The 18,741-nt window shown below is 44.0% G+C and overlaps 1 protein-coding gene across 1 annotated transcript; it reads right to left on the bottom strand.

The window, feature by feature from the left end:
• Positions 1–54: 54 nt before the first annotated feature.
• On the bottom strand, positions 55–15,858 carry Mrps22 (mitochondrial ribosomal protein S22). The gene is made up of 8 exons (XM_006975150.4): positions 15,655–15,858; positions 12,917–13,080; positions 11,574–11,738; positions 7,334–7,477; positions 6,342–6,425; positions 4,345–4,490; positions 1,151–1,259; positions 55–188 (listed from the first exon to the last, which is right to left on the bottom strand). Exons 1-8 carry the CDS (start codon positions 15,842–15,844, stop codon positions 93–95), a joined length of 1,098 nt encoding a protein of 365 aa, XP_006975212.2. The 5' UTR covers positions 15,845–15,858; the 3' UTR covers positions 55–92.
• Between the last annotated feature and the right edge of the window lie 2,883 nt (positions 15,859–18,741).

Raw genomic sequence — 18,741 nt, forward strand, 5'->3', positions numbered from 1 at the left:
TTTCGGTCATCTTCATGTGCATAGAAATTGAGTAAGGTAAGAAATTTTTGAGAATTTAAAAAGCAGAAAACAAATGACATTTTTAATTGTTCTCAGGATGCTGCAGAATGACTGATGACTACTTCTTGATAAGTTTGGAGTGCTAATTCTATATATGGTCCTCTCTGTGCTTCTGTTTTTGCGAAGACCTATTGAAACAAACAAAGAAAGTTCTAGAGCAACAGGATACAAGTATATAAAGTCAGTTTTAAGACATCATTAATATTTCTGCAGTAGGAACACAATTCCCAATAGAGTCTTTGAGTGTCACAATAATCTTGAATAGAAGCGATAAATGAATGTAGACAGAAGTATAGTATCCAACAGCTGTAGCAATACTAATTCTAAACCCCAGAATGGCTCTCATCTCTATTAATCCACTTTCAGTAAAGATTAAGATCCTGACATTGCATCTCCTGTTTGAAAAAAGTAAAAACCATTACACTCGAGAAACCTAGAGAGTAAGAGCTAGAAAGCTTACTTTTTTTTTTTTTAAATGAAAAGTTTTGTTTGTGAGTTCATCTCTCAAAAAGTTTTCTCCAAAATACTGCTTTTCCAGAGAGTCAATGTGAGTACCAGTTTCTTGCTCCTCTTAGGGCATTGCATATCACTTCTGTCCTTAGGAAGCCTCACTGCTTTGCAGTAAGCAAAATTCATATGGCAAATTTCAGTGACCTTCCTTTCCCAAATGAAAATACTATGTCAACCTGACACTAAGAATAAGTCTGGTTTGAGGGGTGTGCATTTCCCAAATGACCATACAACCGAGGCTGCCCTTTGCCAGCCTAATGAGAACGTGCCTACACCACGGACGGGAGGGAGGCTGCTGGGCACCTGGGGGCCTTGGCTACCTCAGTGCAGCATGGCCTTCCACTGCTCCTACAACTCCACTTCAACTACAGATGCCAGCACGCGTACTACACCATCTAGAGTGCTGCACGCTTCTCCCAATGCCCCCAGTCCAAGTAGAAGAAAAACAGGGTTTATAGTCACATTAATGTTTTCAAGACCAAAAATGTCCCATATTCACAACTGTGTATTATTAAATATGACCCATTTCTCGATCTTTCCTCTTAATCATCACCACAGAACTGACAAAAAAAGACCATACCTTAATTAAATTTACTCCCGTAGCAGCCTGCTCTTTGGCCTCTTGAGCCGACTGGCCATCTGGATGGAGCATGTGATACAGCTGGACCAGGCTGGTGGCGTCCTCAATCCTGAGAGTGAAAGGACTTGACATTACCAAGAGGTTCCCAGTAGCCTCACAGTCCCAGTGTTTGCCAACTCCAAACTAGCTGACACTTCCGACTTAACTCTGGTAAAGGAGAGGGTAGTTCTCTAATTTCAAAAGCATTTGAAGGGGCCAGCGGGATGGCTCAGTGAGCATAAGGTACTTGTTGCACAAAACCAAGTCCACAAAGCTATCCTCTGACCTATGACACAGGTAAGGTAAGAGGCAACACAGGAAGCGCCTGCCCACTTTATGAAAATATGGCTGTGTTCTTTGGGAAATGGAACATCCCTTCCTACAGGAACAGCATTCCTAGTGGCAGAGGATTTCCAGACCAGCCCACTTAGCCAACACGAAATAGGTTGATTCAATTCAGGATACAAATTCTGCTTTATACTTTTGAGATCATTTCTAGACAATTTCTATCAGCATGAAAAATCTCTTGGCTGTCCCCAAAGCAAACAGTCACAATCTTCCCACATAGTCCATGCCTTCTGCCCACTTGCACCTCAAAACTGAGGGTTGGGGAGGACATAAAAATAAGCCCAAGTGTTCACATTTTGACACTTGTATATTTAGTCCCTGGCTTCCAGGTGAGAGGGAGGGGCAAGGGCACCATAATTCATTGTATGCCAAAGCTGTCACTTTCACCAGCCCCACTTTATTTCTGTTTTTTTGGGGGGAAGGGGGATTTTGAGACATGGTTTCTCTGTGTAGTTTTGATGTCTCTCCTGGATCTCGCTCTGTAGATCAGGCTGGCCTAGAACTCACAGAGATCCCGCCTGGCTCTTTCTCCGGAGTACTGGGATTAAAGGTGTGCGCCATCACCGCCTGGCTGACCAGCCCCACTTTCTAAACACCTGAGCTGAGAGATAGTAGGAGTACAGAATGCCTGAAGCCATGATGACCTAGTGACATGCTCTAGGCTCACCCTATTCACTGAAAAGGCTGTCTCAAGACAAGGAAGTAAATAGCCGCTCACAAGGAACAAGCTTTTCTGGGACAAAAAGTTGAAATGGCCATTACCTGTCTATCATGCTTACTATAATCTCTAACAGTTCAATAAAAGGGAGCAACAAAATGTCTCTCCCCAATAAAAGATGAAAACATTTCCGTTTAAAACATAGGCATGCTGGTTCTATGGTTTCTATGTGTCAGAATTAGTTCTAGGACTTCATGAGGTTCATGCTGAAGTTAATGCCTGTGCCTGTCTCAGTAATTTAAATGTAGCTTTATAACACTCTACATTCAGTAAAGGTTCGAAAATAACTTAAAAGGATTGTGAAGTCTGTGCAGAATCCTAATAGTGGACTGGTCAACTTGGTCTCTATTCAGTGAAAAGTGTACCCTCTACTGTCCAGTCTGGGCTTTGCAGTCAGTTCACAGTCCAGATCGTTGAGGTAAAAAGCTCTCCCTGCAGGCATGAACAACTTCAGATATGAAACTCTTACATGATAAAGAGTAATAAGAGAATACCACATGTTACTACATACTGTGGCTTCAATATCTAAAACTATGCTATCATACTAAGTTCAGGATGTCTACATTTGAGAAGCCTGAGCAAACAGTTCATAGGTCATGTACCATAGAAAGGCACAGTACTCTGTTCATCCCCAACCAGGCCAGCTGGTGGGAATGAGGGAATACTGCTGCCTTCTGAACTGAATCAACTGTATGTGCTGAGAAGCAAGCCAGCCGGGAAATCATAGGAAATCTGTCCTGATGAGAAATGATGCTGCATCTTAAGCAACACTAGGGTAACTTTCCTGTGTGATGTTCAAATTGCAAGTAAGCTACTTCTACAGTCTGAGAATGGAAGACTACTGACGCCTCTTCCTAGTCAATCTTAGAGTCCAGCAAGGACTCACAACAGCCATGCTGGCTTCTTTCCCTGTGACTTTGGATCTTTTTCACGTCATGTACAAAGCTATTTTCTTTCCAGTTTTATCTCAAATAGCATACTACACGTATACCTCCAAAATACTGAAATTAGTTCTAACCACAGCAATAAACTAGTCATATGACCTTTTAAGTTTACCAGTGTAGTTATTTTTATACTATACAGTAGTCTATTAACTGTACAATATATTTATACAATATATATGTATAATATATTTGAAATATTTTTTACAAAATGTTAATACTCTTTTTAAAAAATATCAAGAAACTCGCTCAAGGGTCTGGAGAGATGGCTCAGAGGTTAAGAGCACTGGCTGTTCTTCCAGAGATCCTGAGTTCAATTTCCAGCAACCACATGGTACCTCACAGCCATCTGTAATGAGAGCTGGTGCCCTCTTCTGGGATAAGACAGACTTTATACATAATAAATAAATCTTTAAAAAAAGAAAAGAAGAAAAAAAAAAAGAAACTTGCTCAACTAAAGGTACCAACCATCAATTTGCTTTTGTTTTTGTTTTTAGACAGGGTCTGACTAAAAAGACCAGTCTGCCTTCAAACTCAGATATCCTCCCACTTTGTACCCATGCACCACTACACCCAGGCAGACCTCAAATTGTAAAGACGTGCATACCTACACAGCACAGCATGATAAATTATGTTTGTTATTTTTCAGCTAGAAACTTGGAAACACATCAACTCGATGCTAACAATATGACATTTTTTTCACACCACTTGAAAATAACTTTTTTGAAACCTTAGAAACCTCTCAAAGGCATGGGCCATTTTAAAAAACTGTTATTTTTGTAAGTTAAACACATCTACTGGAAGCCCCATGGGTAGGGTAGTTCTGCCAGAAAATAAGCACCCACCAGATCTTACATCTACTTCTTTACAATTCCCATGTAATATCCTCTAGTGCCTGGAAAACCTGATATCCAGGAACACTGGCAAGAAAGGGTAAAAAAACCAATCTACTATTAAGATTCAAAGTCACAATTTTTTTCTAACAATCTAGCTCTGATCATATAACAAAAACAAAGCCTAGAAAAACAAATCTAAATGGAGATGAGTGCAAACTTTCATTTATCACTGAACAATACATTGCCATTGGGAAAATACTGATTTACTGTTGGGCAATAAACAATTATTTTAATTATTCAGATCATACTTACAAGTCTCTCTGGATCTGATCGATGAGCAAACCATCAATCTTTTTTTTATTTACAAAATACCAAGCCATTCCACCAAAGTGTCTTGTTGACCGTAAAAGCTCATACTTTCCATGTCTGTCTATATCTTCATAGGTCTGATGATGAACCTATCCACATAAAATGCACAGGAAGATCAAAAGTGAGCAGCATCCATGGTTCAGGAACTAGCAGGAACGCTGCCACAAGTCAGGGCAACCAGGGCTGCCTGCAAGCTGCACGCTGCCTCCCCAGCCTCCCTCAGTCAAGCCTGTGCCCACTGTGCAGGACATGAGTATGATCCCCAGAACCCACATAAAAACCATGTGGTGGGCACAGCTGTATTCCCAGTGAGGGCAAGATGGATCCCTGGAAGCTACTGCAATGGCCAGCTAGCCTAGCCAACCAAGCGAAGTTGCAGGCCCATGAGAGACCCCGTCTCAAAACAGAGAGAGTACATGAAGAACCCAAGGTTGTCCTCTGACCTGTACACAGGAAAAGAGCGTTTGTCTACATGACAGCAAATCTGTGCCTTCCCTACTACAGAGTGTGTGGCAGCCTAGAGTAAATAATGGCAAATACTAAAAAAGCTTTGTCAATTACTCTTGAGCAGCCTAGCAATCTTAAGCAAGCACCAATCCGATATACTATAACCACTAGTAACGACCAAAAAAGTCCCTTATCTCTGGGAAGAAGTCAGGGTTTTTTAAACTGCTCTTTCCCTATCTCAACTCCCCTACCCTACCAGCTCATCCATGCCATCTGACAGTCTGTCAGTTTTCCTTCCAGACAAATCTTCCTAAATGAGGGCATTTCTGTCCAAAACTTTGTTTTTTGTTGTGTGTGTCTTCTTGTGAACAACAAGGTCCCCAGGGTCCCCCAGTCTCTAACCCCTCCAACAGGGGTTACAGATGTGCACCAACTCACCTGGCTTTTACATGGGTGCTGGAAATCTGCACTCAGGTCCTCAGGCTTGCAGAGCAAGCGCTTCACCTACTAAGACCTCTTTTCAGCCCTGTCCAAAGGTTTTAAAACTGCTTGAAGACCATGTTCCTCACCCAGCACTGAGGTCACATGTGATACAGCCCATCCACCTTGAATCATTCCCCTACAAATCCACTATATGTACAAACCAGATGTTTGGCCACATCTCAAGCTTACTTGGTTATTTTCTCCCTACTGCTTAGTCTATCCTCTCTGAAACAGCCCTATTTTCCAAACATCCCTCTCTCACACTGTTCCTGGCCCTTCTTTTCAAGACCTCTATGAAGCCTTTCCTGAGAGCACTCTTATACTTAACATTTCCGGCTAGAATCGACAGTTATCTGCACACTGTCTTACTCCAGCACATCACTGCTGGAGTGCAGGCCTTGTTGTCAGGCAATCCTAGTTCCTGGCATCAGCTATGCTCCCCACAGTAACACTGCCCACCAAACCAGGTTCTAATGAACACATCCTAACTGAGCTGTACTTTACACACAGCACCCCACATACCGCACTCTGACAAATGTTAGTGGATAACTAACTGTTCCTGTAAGGAGAATGGAAAAGAGAAAAGGCTTTGCCATCATGGGTCCCAACCAACCATAACAGCAGTGCAACTCAGAACAAGCTACTTCACTCTCCAAGCCTCACTTCCCTCATTCTTAAAGGTGGCTGAGAGCATAAAATACGTGTCTATACTCAATGAATTTCCAGGTAAGTCCCTTTCCTATAACCTTCAGCAAAGCCAGTAGCCGAAATCAAGTGCTACATTAAAAAACCTTCAGAGGCTGGACAGTAGTGGCGCACACCTTTAATCCCAGCACTTAGGAGGAAGAGACAGGTGGATCTGAGTTTGAGGCCAGCCTGGTTTACAGAGTAAGTTCCAGGGATAGCCATGGCTACCTAGAGAAACCATGTCTCGGAAAAGAAACAAACAAACAAAACCTTTTGCATACCTATATTTAAATCCCATTTTGGAAACTATTAAATACACTTACCTTGATATACTCAGTGGAATCTGGCTCAAACTGGGCAACACAGAGATTGAGGACATCAGCATGCCGGTCTTGGCTGTACATGGTCTAAAACCACAAAGCAAAATGGGAGTCAGACAAGACATAAGTTTACCATTTGTCCTGACACCTTGTCAGGCCTGTCCACATACAGGCCACCTATGTGCCTACCAAGAGCACAAAGGGAGCTGGAAGTGGTGGCACAAGGTTTTAATCCCAGCATTGGGGAGATAGAGGCAGGCAGATCTTTGTGAATTCGAGGCCAGCCTGGTCTCTATAGTGAGTTCTAGAACAGACAAAGCTACACAGTGAGACCCTGACTCAAAAAATAAATAAATAAATAAAATAAAATAAATTTTAAAAAGCATACAGAAACAGCACAGGCTTTGTAAATGCCACACTTGGATTCAAATCCCAACTAAATTAGCTGCATGATGAACCCTGTCAAGTTACTGTTACGTTAGTACCTGTGTTCACCATGATGAACCCTGTCAAGTTACTGTTACGTTAGTACCTGTGTTCACCATGATGAACCCTGTCAAGTTACTGTTACGTTAGTACCTGTGTTCACCATGATGAACCTGTCAAGTTACTGTACATTAGTACCTGTGTTCACCATGATGAACCCTGTCAAGTTACTGTTACGTTAGTACCTGTGTTCACCATGATGAACCCTGTCAAGTTACTCTGACGTTAGTACCTGTGTTCACCATGATGAACCCTGTCAAGTTACTGTACATTAGTACCTGTGTTCACCATGATGAACCCTGTCAAGTTATTCTTACATTAGTTAGTACCTGTGTTCACATGATGAACCCTGTCAAGTTACTGTACATTAGTACCTGTGTTCACCATGATGAACCCTGTCAAGTTACTGTTACGTTAGTACCTGTGTTCACCATGGTGAACTGCTAGCTGCACCGGAGGCCACTGCTTCAACAAACAAAGGATCATCACGGAAATGGAATCCACCATACCTTAAGGTTTTCATCTTTGAAAATTACTGGTGGCAAAACTCTACGACCTTCTTTCGGGAAATAAATTTGTATCACCCGGTCCCGTTCTTCCCAAGAAGCTTTGCGTAGTGTGCCACTTGGTTCTCTAACAACAATAAAACGTTCCTGAAACAGAAAGCAACCAGAGGTGAGTTGTGAAGACTTCTGTTCATCTCTTGTGATAGCTAATATGACCAACTTGGAAGGATTTAAAATCACTGTGGAGACAATTTGCAGGGGTGTGTCTGAGGCATTATGTAGATTAGGTTGAGACAGGAAACCCACCGTAATGGGCAGCATCATACATGAGCTGAGTCCTGGACTGCATCAGGGAAAAGTGAGTGAGTGAGCTCCAGCATTCATCCCTCTGCTTCCTGACTGTGGATGCAATGTGATTACAAGTTGGCCCACAGACAAAGTCACAACTAAATCCTGTCTTCTAACCATAAACATGGATGACCAGAATGAGAAATGTGGGTCACTTTTCTAACCTCAACATTCGGCAGCACTCTACTGTAGTCTGTTGGTCCAACTCTACAGCACTCTTACCCTTGACAGCTGCTGTATAATAAGCTGCTGCATTTAGTCAATAGACTGCTCTTGTAAACTGGCAATCAAGGGAACTAAATGGAAGCAATAATGTCTGACTGAAAATGATTGGCAAAACTTCCTGTGATTTTACTAAAAAGTGGAAAAATCCATTGGGAAGTTAGGGATGTTGCAATGTTGAAAAATATCTAAGGTGGAGCAGTGGTGGCACACACCTTTGATCCCAGCACTTGGGAGGCAGAGGCTGGGAGAATCTCTGAGTTCAAGGCCAGCCTGGTCTACAGAGCGAGTTCCAGGACAGCTAGAGCTACATAGTGAGACCCTGTCTCAACAATAACAACAACAACAACAACAGAGCCACCTAAGATAAAACCACTCTACTTGCACAACTCTAAATGCGACAACTATACTACAGTTCTCCAAGGCTCAGGGACCAGGACTGAAGAGAGGACAGAAAGAATGTAAGAGCCAGATGGAGAGGAGAGCTGTGAAATGCTGCCTCCAGGATATGACATGGCTTTTGCACTCATGAAATCATTACAACTGTAGTTACCTGCATAGGACCTACACAAACATTAAGAGCAGGCCAGTGAACATTTCATCACGGACCAGGGAGGGGCATAAGAGGCTCCACCTCTCCTTGAATATCTTTGTTATAATTACTACTGCTGTGATAAACACATGACCAAAAGCAAGTTGGGGAGAAAAGGGTTTATCTGGCTTACACTTCATCATCACTGTTCACCACTGAAGGAAATCAGGACAGGAACTCAAGCAGGCAGGACCCTGGAGGCAGAAGCTGATACAAGGGCCATGGTGGGGAGCTGTTTACTGGCTTGCTCCTCATGGCTTGTTTAGCCTACTTTCTTATAGATCCCAGGACCACCTGCCCAGGGATGGCACCATCCACAATGGGCCAGGTCCTCCTCCATCAATCACTAAGAAAATGCCCTACAGGCCTGCCTGCAGCCTGATCTTATTGAAGCATTTTCTCAACTGAGGTTCCTTCCTCTCAGATGACTCCCACTTGTGTCAAGTTGACATAAAAATTGACCCCTTGTCAACCTGACACACAAACATCACTTATTAAGCATAGCTTTTCCTTTCTTCTTGTCCTCAAAATTTCACATTCATATTATAAAACATATTACAAACTTTAAAAGTCCCACAGTCTTTATAAATTCCAGCACTTTAAAAGTTCAGTCTCTAAAAGTCTAAAGTAAAACTCCAAAATCTCTTTTAAAAATTCAAGCCCCTCTACTGTGGACTCCTGTAAAATCAAAAATAAATTAAATACTGTTTTATTTCAAGATGAAACAACCAGGGCACCATCAAAATCTGAACATAGAAAATCCAAACTCCAACCGTGTAAATAACTCAAGTGCAAATGCCTGGGATCCACTCAATGATCTTCTGGGCTCCTCCAAAGGGCCTGGGTCATATCTCTGGCTCTACTCTCTGTCCCCACATAGATTGTCTCCTAAGATCAGGACAGCTCCACTCCACAGCTCCTGCTGTTCTTGGCTGTCATCCCATGATACTGACATCTCCAAAATGCTGGAGTCCCTTGCTACAATTGGACTGCACTTTCACCAATGGCCTCTTCTGGACTCTCTTCAGAGACTCCAGTCCTGCCACACAGTGCCAGGCCTCCGCTGCTCTCCATGACCCCTTCATGCCTTCCAAACTCTTACTGGGTGACTCTTATGTCGCCAAGTTCGGCTGCCAGGAAAAGGTACATTGGCCATCTCTGGAATGCAGCTTCTTTGTGCTGACTCTAAGAAAACACTTCCCTGAAGGTTTCACCTCAGTGATGTTGGTCTCAATCACTGCTAGTTTCTCTGCTCCAGCTGACCAGCATCAATTGTCCCAGTAAAGCAAAGTGGTGCTGTTCTCTTGTTAATCATGACTGATTCTTTGACCCCAGTTGATGAGAACTATAGAGTCTTAATTCAAAATATGTAACGGCCCCCATAGAATCTTTACTGGATTCTCAAACTTCACAAACCAGGCCTCCATCCTCTGCACTGCTCTCAGCATTCTTATCTTCCAAGCTACTACAGAACAGCCCACTGAACTTTCAACACTCAATGGCTTTTCTAGCCCAAAATTCCAAAGTCCTTCTACAGTCCTCCCCAAAACAACATGGTCAGGTCTGTCACAGCAATACCTCACAATTCTGATACCAATTTCTGTCTTAGTTAGTTTCTAAACCTGTGATAAACACCATGACCAAAACAAGTTGGGAAGAAAAGGGTTTATGTGGGTTACACTTTAAATCACAATTCATCATCAAGGGAAGCCAAGGCAAGAATTCAAAAGGGCAGGAACCTGGAGGTAGGAGCTGATGCAGAGCCACAGAGAGGTGCTGCTTACTGGCTTGCTCAGTCTGCTTTCTTATAGAATCCAGGACCACCAGCCCAGAGATGGCACCACCCACAATGGGCTGGGCCCTCCCCCATCAATCATTTATTAAGAAAATGTCCTACAGGACTGCCTACAGCCAGAGGTTATGAAACCATTTTCTCAGCTGAGGTTCCTTCCTCTCAGATGATTCTAGCTTGCGTCAAGTTGACATGAAAACTAGCCAGCACAGTGTCCATTGAAGTTATGATTGCTAGGGAAGAAAGAGGCATCTGTTTCTTCAATGTTCTGGACACTGACAAAGTTGCCCTGGCTTCAGTAAATATCCTCTCACTCAAGCTCATGCAAGCAACCCCAATGAACTCAGTGGATCATACAAATACAGACAAGAAAAAAGAAGAACAACTTCTTGAGGTGAAGAAGGACTTAAACAGGAATGGGAGTAAGAGAGGAGACTAGAGGCTAAAAATGATTACAATGCATTACACACATGTATGGCACTGTTAAAGAATATTCTTAAAATTAAAGGAAAAAGAAGGGTGCCATGACCCCTCCCCCCACCCCCACCCCCCGAGAAAACAATCTTCTCCTGAAGTTTCAGCAAAGGAAATCAGTACAGCCTAGGTGAAAAGAACATCTTTCTCTCACTATCTTGCAGTTTCTGTCCACTGCTGTCTGCCCGCCTACACTGGCTTTGTTGTGTCTCAGCACATGTGTCTTAGGGTATCTATTGCTGTGATAAAACACCATGACCAAAACAATGTGGGGAGGAAAGGGTTTATTTCATCTTCCAACTCTCAGGTTGCACACAATCCATCACTGAATTGGGAAGTAATGGCAGGAACCTGGCAGCAGGAACTGAAACAAAGGCCATCAAGGTGTGCTACTTACCATCTTGCTCAGCCTGTTTTCTTATAGCATCCAGGACCACCAGCCCAGGGTGGCACCACCCACCATGAGCTGTGTCCCTCTACATCCATCATTGATCAAGAAAAGGCACCACAGATTTGCCCACAGGCCAATCTGATGGGGCATTTTCTCAATTTAGGCTCCCTCTTCCACAATGACTCTAGTTTGTGTCCAGTCGACATAAAACTAGCCAGCACAACATGTCTCTGGTACCAATCCCAAATACACTAAGTCCACAGTATGGAAAGAAATGCTAACAACATGACGCGGGCCTGCCAGCATTTCTTGCCTCTTCAGAGATACTCTGCTTTAGAAGCTTCAGAGAGGGATGTCAAATCATTCCTCAGATCTATCTCCTGTGGTATTTCAAAGATTATTCTGTAATCTAGCATATACTCACCCGATGTGGTACATCATATGATATATCAGTAAACACGTATTTGTTTGTTTCGGTTCCTTCCAAAATCTTATCCTCAGCTAATACATCATTTATTGGCGTTCGTTCTTCCAGAACTGGTGGCATCTTTAATCGTACTTTAGCTGCTTCAATTGCCAGTCTAGTCGCCTACAGAAATAAAATATCTCTTACGGAAAGCAGTAGTGTCCAAAAGGAACATCTGATAAAAGCAGGCACTCATCAAAAATGCTGATGACTACCAAGAAAAGCAGCTGCAGCCATGAATCCGAGAGTGAAAGCCAAACTTGGACTGGCGGGGCCTGGCCTTTCCTGTGGTGTGACAGGACACCAGCTCCCACTTACCCACTATCCAAGCAGCACAGGAATGCTGAGAGCCAGGCTGTAAGAGACTCTGGGAAGACAGCGAGCCTGTATTTATTCAGTGTTCACTATGTGCCAGACATCATTCATATACTCCAACTGGGTGCTGGAGAGATGGCTCAGAGGACCTGGATTCAGTCCCCAACACCTACCTGGTGGCTCATGACCATTTGTAACTCCAGTTCCAAAGGTCCAGTGCCTACTTCTAACTTCCATGGGCACCAGGCATGCATATGGCGCACCTACATACATACAGGCACAACCCATGCACATAAAACAGAGGAAATCAAAAGTACTGGCTTCACTCAGTGCTCCAAACCTACAGGAGCCTGGTGCTGTTATTAACATCTCTATCTGATGGGAACAAGAGTTACAGACAGGAAGTACTAGGAGCTGCAGCCCTGGAGTCCGAACTGAGCGCCACAGCTCCACTCTCAACTACACTGCATTAGTCACATTACTGCAGTGATGACCTTTGAGGAGGAAATGGCGTCTCACCCTCCTTCCAATACGCTATTGGGTAGTGAAGTTACTGCTGAGTCAGAAGTATGTCCATGTCTCACACAGTCATACGGCAGTGTACTCACTCCACAGAGGACTCAGACTGCTACCCGGAAGAGGGTGCTGTTCAGCAGCTCTCTAATTTCACCACACCTGCAGCTCCAAAGCAGTTCATAGCAGAAGTTTTTCAAGGAAGGGAGCTAGAGCGGGCAAGATGAAAGATGAGCATGCTGGTTTGGGGCAGGGAGGAGCTTCAGCCTAGACACTAGACTTGACCCCAGTCTGCTCAATTATGGTCACATCCCTGCTCCTCTCTGCCTCCCTACTCACATTCCTCAATTCTGGGCCTGCTTCACCCTCTCGCCCCTACCTATGGAGGAACGGCACTGACATCTGCAGGGGACTCTGAGTTTTATTGAACTCAGAAAGAAAGGTACTCTGCCAGTACCCTGGGGAGGACACACCTCTTCCAACTGGGCCTGGGTCATTAACTTATAGGTCGGTGGCTTCAGTGGTTGGACGGCAGGCTTGAAAGTCTTCTTCAAGTCCAGGCCTGTCATCTTGGTGAGGATATTCTGGACTTCCTCATCCATAAACGTAGGTTTCTTGACTTCTGAGCTACCAGATTCTGTTAAAAAAGATTTCAGTAATAAGAAGCCGACAATGGCAAGCTGAGACTTCTGAACGGGAAGTGAACAGTAAAAACTGTTTGTACAGGTTACACTTCGGAATTACATGACGCGGAGAGCTGTGATCCTCCCATTTAGTCAACTTGCACTTCAAATTCCCTGAACATTCACCACAACACGCAGACAGTCTGCCAAGAAGATGCTCTACTACAGAAACCACCTGAAAAATGAAGATGACAAGAACTGCTACCTTTCACAGACTCGTCTCTTCCTTTTTTAGTTGGTATTTTGGAGATGATGCAAACAGAACCCAGAGCCTGGCACACAGCACTATCAGTAAGCTACACTGTGGCCCTCAGACCCGCTTCCTAAAAGCCAGACATAGCCTGCCCACGAAAGTCCTAACACTCCAATTTTATAAAGGAGTGCACCAAGCCTAACCTAAAGATAACTAGCCATTAAGAACAGAGGAAGGACTGAGCAGAGTTCACTGGTTCTAGAGCCTCAAGCACTTCCAATCTAAGTTCAGCTCTGGCTCATGCAGTTTACCTCTTCCTTTGCCTCACAAAGGGCCATCTGTTCCTAGGCTCCTCTTGGCCATCAGTCCTACAGATGCTGGTGTCTTATAGAATCCTGATCTATTTCCTTTTCTCCCTATTCATATTCTCACTGGGTGCTTTCCTAGCTTCCTGTGGCTTATATCTAACTACTCTAAAATCCCATTCTCTAGCCAATATCATCTACATCCACTACTCAATGGATATCTGGTCTGTACTGCAATACCACCAAACCATAACCCACCCCAACTTTTTCTTGTCTCATTCTTGCATTCCCTACTGTTCCCCCATCACAGCACCATCCATCGGATCATTCAGTCCAGAACCTTAAAATTATTCCTGCCTTCTTCCATACCCACCACACCCAGACAAAAAAAGCAATTCAAATGACAGAAGTGATTAGTATTAACATATGAGATATTTACTGTGCAGTACTTACTGAGCTAAATATATACCATACTCAGCATAGTCAACCCTCACACCAAACCCACCTATAAAGTAATACTACAATATCCCCCTTTTACAAAGAGGAACATGAATACAGCATTTGAGTTAACCATCATACGTCTCTTCTTAGCTCTGTTTCCCATGGTCACTACTCTGGTCAAGGCCATTCTTAACCCTTATCTTGGCTTCCCTGCCTCTTTTCTGACTTCACTATAAACCATTCCTACAAAAAGATTACTTGAGGGTAACCTGCTAAAAATGCAATCAAGATGACATTCATGTTTAAAACTCAGTGACTGTTTAACTGTGTCCTCCACTAGGAGATTTATTCTCTGTCTTAGTTAGGGTTTCTATTGCTGCGATAAACACTATGAACAAAACCAAGTTGGGGAGAAAAAGGTTAATCTGGCTTATGCTTCATCATCACTGTTCATCATGGAAGGAAGTCAAGACAGGAACTCAAATAGGGCAGGACCCGATGGGCCATGGAGGGGTGCAGTCCACTGGCTAGCTCAGCCTGCTTTTTTATAGAACCCAGGACCATCAGCCCACAGATAGCCCCACCCACAATTGACTGGGCCCTTCCCCATCAATCACTAATTTAAAAAAATGCCTTACAGCTGGAGCTTATGGAGGCATTTTTTCAACTGAGGTTCCCTCCTTTCAGATAACTCTAGCTGGTGTCAAGTTGACGTAAGACTAGCCAGCACATTCTCTGAAGACCAAAATCCCGTTTTATTCTTACGGGCACCCACAAGCTCTCAAGAGTGTCCAGTAACAACAGGTGCTCAGCCCCACACTCTCTCCAGACAATCTCACTCACCTGCCCAACTCTTAGTTTTACTCTGATGCTCTTCAATTTGTATTTAAATGTGTATTAAACCTGGAATAACAAAGCACCCCAAATTCAATACAAAACAAGCATAATTCTGCCTTCTTTGCGGTTTTTATTTTCATTTGACCTACTCACCAATCCCAACTCAAACAAACAAATAAACTCTGCTCCTACCATTAATATTCTCTAGCTTGGCACTGCTCTCCACTCAACTGCTTACCATCGAAACCTGTAAACTTGCTCAGGCATTATGAATCCTAACTCCAAAATAGGTTCCCCAAAATACCTGCGTTCACTTTCTTCTGCTTATTATGCCGTCTCTCCGTTTGGAACGCTTATTTTCACCTTTTAGTACGGCCAGCCAGATCCGCTTTGGCTGTATTTTCCCTGTAACCCATCCCTGTGCGTCCAACCTAGTTTGAAAGTCTCTTAGGTGAGCCCCGGACGCAGCCGGGATCACCGCGCTGTCATTGGCCCCTGGACTAGGAGAGAATCCATCAGTCTTATAGTCTGTCCCAAGCTAGTGTAGCGCTTTGCAATGAGCGCACTGCAAGCACAACTAGCTGAGTGAGTGAGTGAGTGAATGAATGAATGAATAAAGGGAGAAGGCTCAGAGAAGCTCTGCAAGGACAGACGGAAACCGACTGGGTCTAAGAACCCGCCGCGCAGTATTCCCCGGCTGCAGCAAGCGCTGGGTCTCCCAGAAGCCCGGCGGAGCTCTAGCGGTCACTCACCGGCCTCGGAGCTGAGCGGGCGGCAGGGCTGCCCCACCTCGAAGGGCTGGGGCCGCGTCGCGAGCAGAGCATCGGGGTGGCGCTGGGCTGCGGCCCGAGTACAGACCCTCTGCGCTCGCCGACAGCCCAACTGGAACCTCCACAGCGACAGCGGACTCCTGAGAGCAGCCATGATTACCCGCCGCTCCATGCGCCGGAATCGATTAGGTCGACTTCCGGCTCGCGAGCCTTCGTACAGCATGCTGGGAAATGTAGTCTGGGTGGAGGCAAAGAGCAGTTTTGAAACTGATATAACTACAAGCAAGAGGATCGCTATATGGGATGAGCTTTGAGACAGTCTCACACTACAGTGTAAGCTGGCCTAGAAATAATTATGTAGCCCAGGTTGGCCTCGAACCCACAGCATATGCCCTCTGATTACAGATGTGGGGACTGAAGTTTTAAAATTACCTTTTTATTAATTTTGTGTGTGCGTGCGGGTGAACGTGTGCGTGTGGAGGTCAGAGGATAACCTGGGAGAGTCGCTTCTCTCCTTCCAGAGATGAAACCCCAGTTAGGCTTGGTAGCAGATTCTGTGCCGGCTGAGCCATCTCACTGGTCCCTATTTGCTTATTGTTTGTTTAATCTTAGTTTTCTCATTTGTATATGAGAACTATTAAGAGAAATGCTAAGAGTACATACATTAAAAAGCAAGGGTTTGGAATATCACTCAGCAGTAGTAGAGTACTTGCCCAGCATGTGTGAAGCCCCAAGTTGAGTTCCCAGCAACATACATACAAGGCGACACACACACACACACACACACACACACACACACTCGCGTGCAAAACCCCCACAAACTGCTTATTCACAAAAGTAGATGTTTGAGTCTCTTGCTATGTGTAGAGTTAAAGTTTTTTGCTATATGCTCCTTTTCTTTTTATGTTTTTATGATTCTAAATAATAGATTTGCAATGCCTGCCTAGATCTTTTCTCCCACCTGCAGGTTTAAATCCAATTGCTTGTGGATCTTCTTTCTAACCTGTCATATACACCCCCGTTATTAAATCTTCATTTTGAGTCCATAACCACTACCACATTATACACATTATTCCTTCCCTTTATAAGCCATATTTTCTGATCATTTTGCTTATTATCTGCTTATTTTTCTCACCACATGATGGTAATGCCTTTACATATTTTATTATAGTATTTAATCTGACCTAGTACAGCTTATATGCAGAGCAAACATTTGTTGAGTGGAAGAATGGATGGATGGATGGATGGATGGATGGATGGATGGATGGATGGATGGATGATGGATGGATGGATGGATGGATGGATGGATGGATGGATGGATAGATGGGTAGATGGATAGATGAATGGATCGATTGGTAGGTGAGTAGATGGATGTATGGATGGATGGGTGGATGGATGATGGATGGATGGATAGATGGGTGGATGGATGGATGAATGGATCGACTGGTAGGTGAGTGGATGGATGGATGGATGGATGGATGGATGGGTGGGTGGGTGGATGGATGGATGGATGGATGGATGGATGGATGGATGGATGGATGGATGGATGGATGGATGAATGGATGGATTAGCGGGTGGGTGGGTGGATGGATGGATTGATGGGTAGATGTGTGAATACTTTCATTTTGCACTTTCCCAGCTGCCTAGGGAGTGCAAGTCTTCTCCTTCCCTAGATTATGCTGTCTAAGAACTTTGCCCAAGACCTGGCAAAAGAAAGTTGTTGAGTAACTTGTGTTCGAATTATCTGGATAGAGAGACCTAACTCCTACCCTTGCCTCTTTTCTTCCCCACTCACCATTGTGAAAATTCATTATACAAAATGGAGTCATTCCTAGCATACCCCACCATAAAGGGGTCTAGGACCACAGAAAACACTATAGTCATGCACACCTCAAGAGATGTTTCACAAAACCAATCCACTCACAAAGGCTGTCCTGTCTTTAAGAAAAACGTTACTTAGCAACTAATAGCAGAGCTGCCATGACCATTAGACTGGCTGTACATAGTTATTCCCGCTTCTTGCCAGCTTTCTTAAGCAATAACCCTGCCCAAAGAAATCACCTCTCTACATTTCAAAGTGATTGAGATTGATTGTCTAAGTAAAACGCATGACTTTTTCTTTGCTGTTGAACTTGTCAGAGATCATCTTAGTTTACGCAGGTCTGCCCCAGTTTCTTCTCATCCTAATCTTCGTTTGTTCCCAAATAAAAGTTCCTTTTTTTTTTTTTTGGAAATTCATGCCTTTATTCTGTTTGAGTTTTAAAAGATTATTTACTTGTAAATGTGAGTTTATGTGGATGTCTGTGTGCCCTCCTCTATTCCCCATTTGCCTATTCATTTTGCTGCAGGGTCTCTCTTACACCTGGGCTCATGCTTTCTTGGATAGCCTGGAAGCCAGGAAGGCCCAGTGATACTCTTGTCTCCACCCTTTTCCATCTTTGCTGACTGGCATACATGGATGTCCACCTTGTTACATGGATGCTGGAATCTGAATTCTGGGTCTCATGCTTGTACAGCAAGTGCCCTTAACTCCTGAGCCATCTCTCCAGCCCTCTGAAGTTGACAGCATTATGAGCTCTGCTATTTGAATAGGGGAGGAAGAAAGCCCAAGGCATGGCCTTAGTTCGTGTAAGAGCTGCTTATCTCCCCCAACACTCTTGAATGTAGTAACAAGTGTCAAGAGAGTGAGACTGAAGGCATGCAGGGGGCTCCCATCTCAAGCCTTTTCTCAGTGAATTGACCCCCTGCTTCCTTCCCATAGGCACTGATAAGAGAAAGGCCAAAGTGGTTATTTTTTCTATATCCTGGCGTCTTCGTTACCATTCTATTGCCGTGAAGAGATACAATGACCAAGGCAACTCCTATAAAAGAAAATGTTTTTATTGGAGACTTGCTTCCAGTTGTAGGGGGTTAGTCCTTGATCATTATAACATGAAGTAGACAGGAATGGTGCTGGAGCAGTAGCTGAGAGCTTTGCATCCTGATCTGAAGACAGCAGGTGTGAGAGTTCAACTCCAACCTGCTCCCACCTTTTGAAGGGTTCTTGGGTGGAGGAGAGAGGAATGAGGA

Source organism: Peromyscus maniculatus, chromosome 7, assembly GCF_049852395.1.
Source record: "Peromyscus maniculatus bairdii isolate BWxNUB_F1_BW_parent chromosome 7, HU_Pman_BW_mat_3.1, whole genome shotgun sequence".
Taxonomy (NCBI): domain Eukaryota; kingdom Metazoa; phylum Chordata; class Mammalia; order Rodentia; family Cricetidae; genus Peromyscus; species Peromyscus maniculatus.